General features: G+C 40.8%; 2 protein-coding genes and 1 pseudogene across 2 annotated transcripts in view; 1 reads left to right on the top strand and 2 right to left on the bottom strand.

The window, feature by feature from the left end:
- Positions 1-11, top strand: part of LOC135664664 (photosystem II CP43 reaction center protein-like) — a 5,000-nt gene extending 4,989 nt beyond the window's left edge. The window contains 1 exon segment of the mRNA XM_065177029.1: positions 1-11. This exon segment is cut by the window's left edge and continues 2,250 nt beyond it. The gene's annotated coding sequence lies outside the window, so the exon portion shown is untranslated.
- Positions 1-2,267, bottom strand: part of LOC135664662 (photosystem I P700 chlorophyll a apoprotein A2-like) — a gene marked incomplete at its 5' end in the record, with an annotated part of 2,466 nt that extends 199 nt beyond the window's left edge. The window contains one exon of the mRNA XM_065177027.1: positions 1-2,267. This exon is cut by the window's left edge and continues 199 nt beyond it. Coding sequence (XP_065033099.1) covers positions 51-2,267 — 2,217 coding nt within the window.
- Positions 2,268-4,720, bottom strand: LOC135664665 (photosystem I P700 chlorophyll a apoprotein A1-like; annotated as a pseudogene).
- Between the last annotated feature and the right edge of the window lie 280 nt (positions 4,721-5,000).

Here is a 5,000-nt window from a genome sequence, read left to right as displayed (position 1 = left end):
ATTGTTGCTGATACAGTACATAAAAAAAATAATAAATAACTAAATTAAAATTAACCAAATTTTCCTGATGTAGAGGCAATCAAGAAAGCTGCATAAGTGAATATATAGCCTACGGAAAAGTGGGCTAATCCAACCAATCTTGCTTGCACAATGGAAAGAGCCACTGGCTTATCTCTCCATCGAATCAAATTAGCCAAAGGTGTGCGTTCATGAGCCCATGCTAAAGTTTCAATCAATTCCTGCCAATATCCGCGCCAAGAAATTAAAAACATAAATCCAGTAGCCCAAACAAGATGTCCAAATAAGAACATCCACGCCCATACGGATAAACTATTCATACCAAAAGGATTATATCCATTGATAAGTTGTGAAGAGTTTAACCATAGATAATCTCTTAACCATCCCATTAAATAAGTGGAAGATTCATTAAATTGTGAAACGTTACCCTGCCATAAAGTGATGTGTTTCCAATGCCAATAAAAAGTAACCCACCCAATGGTATTTAACATCCAGAAAACTGCCAAATAAAATGCGTCCCAAGCAGAAATATCACAAGTACCGCCGCGTCCTGGGCCGTCGCAAGGAAAACTATAACCGAAATCCTTTTTATCTGGCATTAACTTGGAACCACGTGCATCTAAAGCACCTTTTACTAAAATCAGTGTAGTTGTATGCAAACCTAGAGCAATAGCATGATGAACCAAGAAGTCCCCAGGACCTATTGTTAAGAAGAGTGAATTACTATTCTCATTAACAGCATTCAACCAGCCCGGTAACCATATGCTTCGACCTGCATTGAATGCTGGGCCATTCGTTGAAGATAAGAGTACATCGAACCCATATGAAGTCTTACCATGAGCGGATTGTATCCATTGGGCAAATATAGGTTCAATCAAGATTTGTTTTTCCGGAGTACCAAAAGCGAGCATAACATCGTTATGAACATAAAGGCCCAAGGTATGGAACCCAAGAAACAGGCTGGCCCAACTTAAATGAGATATGATAGCTTCTTTGTGGTCTAACATTCTTGCCAATACATTATCCTCATTCTGTTCTGGATTGTAATCTCTAATGAAGAATATAGCTCCATGAGCAAAGGCTCCTGTCATGATAAACCCTGCGATGTATTGGTGATGAGTATATAACGCAGCTTGAGTAGTAAAGTCTTGTGCTATGAATGCATAAGCAGGTAAAGAGTACATGTGTTGAGCTACTAAGGAAGTAATAACCCCTAAAGAGGCTAGAGCAAGACCTAATTGAAAATGAAGCGAATTATTGATTGTGTCATAAAGACCCTTATGCCCACGCCCTAATCGACCCCCTGGAGGAATATGTGTTTCTAAAAGATCTTTGATACTGTGCCCAATCCCGAAGTTAGTTCTATACATATGACCAGCGATCAGGAAAATAAATGCAATAGCTAAATGATGATGAGCAATATCGGTCAGCCATAAACTTTGCGTTTGTGGATGAAATCCACCGAGAAGGGTTAGAATGGCAGTTCCTGTTCCTTGGGAAGTACCAAATAAATGGCTACTCGAATCAGGGTTTTGGGCATAAAGATTCCACTGACCCGTAAAAAGTGGTCCCAACCCTTGAGGATAGGGTAATACATCTAAAAAATTATTCCATCTGACGTACTGTCCCCTGGATCCTGGAATAGCGACATGAACTAAATGTCCTGTCCAAGCCAAAGAACTCACTCCGAAAAGTCCTGACAAATGATGATTTAGACGAGATTCGGCATTTTTGAACCACGAAACGCTTGGTTTCCATTTTGGTTGTAAGTGTAACCAACCCGCTATTAAGGATATAGCAGAAAGAAATAATAGAAAAAGAGCTCCAGTATAAAGATCTTCATTAGTGCGTAATCCGATTGTATACCACCACTGATAAACGCCGGAATAAGCGATATTCACTGGACCGGTAGCACCTCCTCGAGTAAAGGCTTCTACAGCTGGTTGACCAAAATGAGGATCCCAAATTGCATGAGCAATAGGTCTTACATGTAAAGGGTCTTGTATCCATGACTCAAAATTTCCTTGCCAAGCTACATGAAAGAGATTTCCGGACGTCCACAGAAAGATTATTGCTAATTGCCCAAAGTGAGAAGCAAAAATGTTCTGATAAAGACGTTCCTCAGTAATATCATCATGACTCTCGAAGTCATGTGCGGTAGCAATACCAAACCAAATACGACGAGTAGTGGGGTCCTGAGCTAAGCCTTGGCTAAACCTCGGAAAATAATGCCTTTCAAATCCTCCTAGCCATTATCCTACTGCAATAATTCTTGCTAAGAAGAATGCCCATGTTGTGGCAATTCACCCAGAAGGTAATGGGTTACTCCTACAGCACGTCCTTGTACAATGCTCAAGGCTCTAGGCTGAGTAGCAGGAGCAACTTTTAATTTGTTATGAGCCCAAACGATGGATTCAATGAGTTCTTGCCAATAACCACGGCCACTGAATAGAAACATTAAACTGAAAGCCCAGACAAAATGAGCACCTAAGAAAAAGAGACCATATGCAGATAATGAAGAACCATAAGACTGAATTACCTGAGATGCCTGTGCCCATAAGAAATCTCGAAGCCACCCATTAATAGTAATGGAACTCTGCGCAAAGTTTCCTCCTGTAATATGAGTTACTACCCCTTGATCACTTATAGTACCCCAAACATCCGACTGCATTTTCCAACTGAAATGGAAAATAACTACGGAAATCGCATTGTACATCCAGAATAGACCTAAGAAGACATGATCCCAGGCAGATACTTGACATGTCCCCCCTCTTCCAGGTCCATCACAAGGAAAACGAAAACCAAGATTTGCTTTATCAGGTATCAAACGGGAACTGCGAGCAAATAGAACACCTTTCAGTAGTATCAATACAGTCACGTGGAATCGTAAATGCATGAATATGATGGACTAAGAAGTCTGCGGTTCCTAATGGAATAGGTAACAAAGCTACTTTGCCGCCTACTGCTACCAACTCACCCACCTCCCCAAGTTAAGCTGGTACTTGCTGTTGCACCAGGAGCTGTTATGCCGGGTGCTAAAGCATGGGTGTTTTGTACCCATTGAGCAAAGATGGGTTGTAATTGTATAGCGGTATCTGAAAACATATCTTGTGGACGCCCTAAAGCGCTCATGGTATCATTATGAATATACAAGCCAAAACTGTGAAAACCAGAAATATACATGCCCAGTTAAGATGTGATATGATTGCATCGCGGTGTCTAAGGACACGATCTAATAGATCGTTGTATCGAGTAGTTGGATCGTAATCTCTTACCATAAAAATTGCTGCATGTGCAGCAGCACCAACTATGAGAAACCCACCGATCCACATGTGATGTGTGAACAACGAAAGTTGTGTACCATAGTCAATAGCTAGGTATGGATAGGGAGGCATGGAATACATATGGTGAGCTTCAATAATGGTTAAAGAGCCTAACATAGCCAGGTTAAGAGATAATTGAGCATGCCACGACGTTGTTAGGATTTCATAGAGTCCTTTATGGCCCTGGCCTGTAAATGGACCTTTATGAGCCTCTAAAATGTCTTTAATGCTATGACCAATGCCCCAGTTGGTTCTATACATATGACCAGCGATCAGGAAAAGAATTGCAATAGCTAAATGATGGTGTGCAATATCGGTCAGCCATAGACCACCTGTTATTGGGTCCAATCCTCCGCGAAAAGTAAGAAATTCCGCGTATTTTGACCAATTCAAGGTGAAAAAGGGGGTTGCTCCCTCGGCAAAACTGGGATAAAGTTGAGCCAAAAGGTCCCGATTCAAGATAAATTCATGAGGAAGCGGTATCTCTTTAGGATCAACTCCAGCGTCGAGAAATTGGTTAATCGGTAAAGATACATGGATTTGGTGTCCCGCCCAAGAAAGAGACCCAAGTCCTAGTAACCCCGCTAAGTGGTGATTTAACATAGATTCTACATCTTGGAACCAAGCCAATTTGGGGGCGGCTTTTGTGATAATGGAACCAACCAGCAAAAAAGCATTAACGATGCAAAGACCAATGCGCCAATGGCGGTACAATAGAGTTGTAATTCACTAGTTATTCCAGATGCTCGCCAAATCTGAAAAAACCCGGAGGTTATTTGTATTCCTCGGAAACCTCCACCCACATCACCATTCAATATTTCTTGACCTACTATTGGCCAAACTACCTGGGCACTGGGTGCAATGTGAGTAGGATCACTTAGCCATGCTTCATAATTGGAAAAACGAGCGCCATGGAAGTACATGCCACTCAGCCAAAGAAAGATAATGGAGAGTTGACCAAAATGAGCACTAAATACTTTTCGAGAGATCTCCTCCAAATCACTGGTATGACTATCGAAATCGTGAGCATCAGCATGTAGGTTCCAGATCCAAGTGGTAGTATCAGGGCCCTTAGCTATTGTTCTTGAGAAATGGCCGGGTCTGGCCCATTCCTCGAAAGACGTTTTTATGGGATCCCTATCTACAACAATTTTCACTTCTGGTTCCGGCGAACGAATAATCATTAAGTCCTCCTCTTTCCGGACAACACATACAAAGAGACCCGCCAACAGTTTTTAGTGAACCTCTGAAAGATAGCTATTTTATTTATGTTATGATTAGTACCTTTCTTTCCTATCTCCCATCCATCTATTTTATTTAGTTATTCACTAGAGCAATTATGATATTGAAGTCAATCCGAGGCAAGTGTTCGGATCTATTATGACATAACGATTAGGTGCCCAACGGACCCCTTTTCTCTTGGAAAGTCCTTTCCCCAGCATGACGAAAAAACTATTTTTTTGTGCAAACTAGTGTACTTATATCTGAATGTATAAATACCTATATGAATCTACTTCCAATACCTATATGAATCTACTTCCATGGAATATCTTATTACTTTACTCTAAATTAAATCACAAGACCATTCATTAGAATTAATAAGATCCATTCCTATATCTTATCTGTATTTAGTCATTCGAAGGTACCTTTTATTAGCTT

This window comes from Musa acuminata, unplaced genomic scaffold (assembly GCF_036884655.1).
Source record: "Musa acuminata AAA Group cultivar baxijiao unplaced genomic scaffold, Cavendish_Baxijiao_AAA HiC_scaffold_867, whole genome shotgun sequence".
NCBI classification, from domain to species: Eukaryota; Viridiplantae; Streptophyta; class Magnoliopsida; order Zingiberales; family Musaceae; genus Musa; species Musa acuminata.
This window is presented reverse-complemented; position numbering and strand designations above follow the sequence as displayed.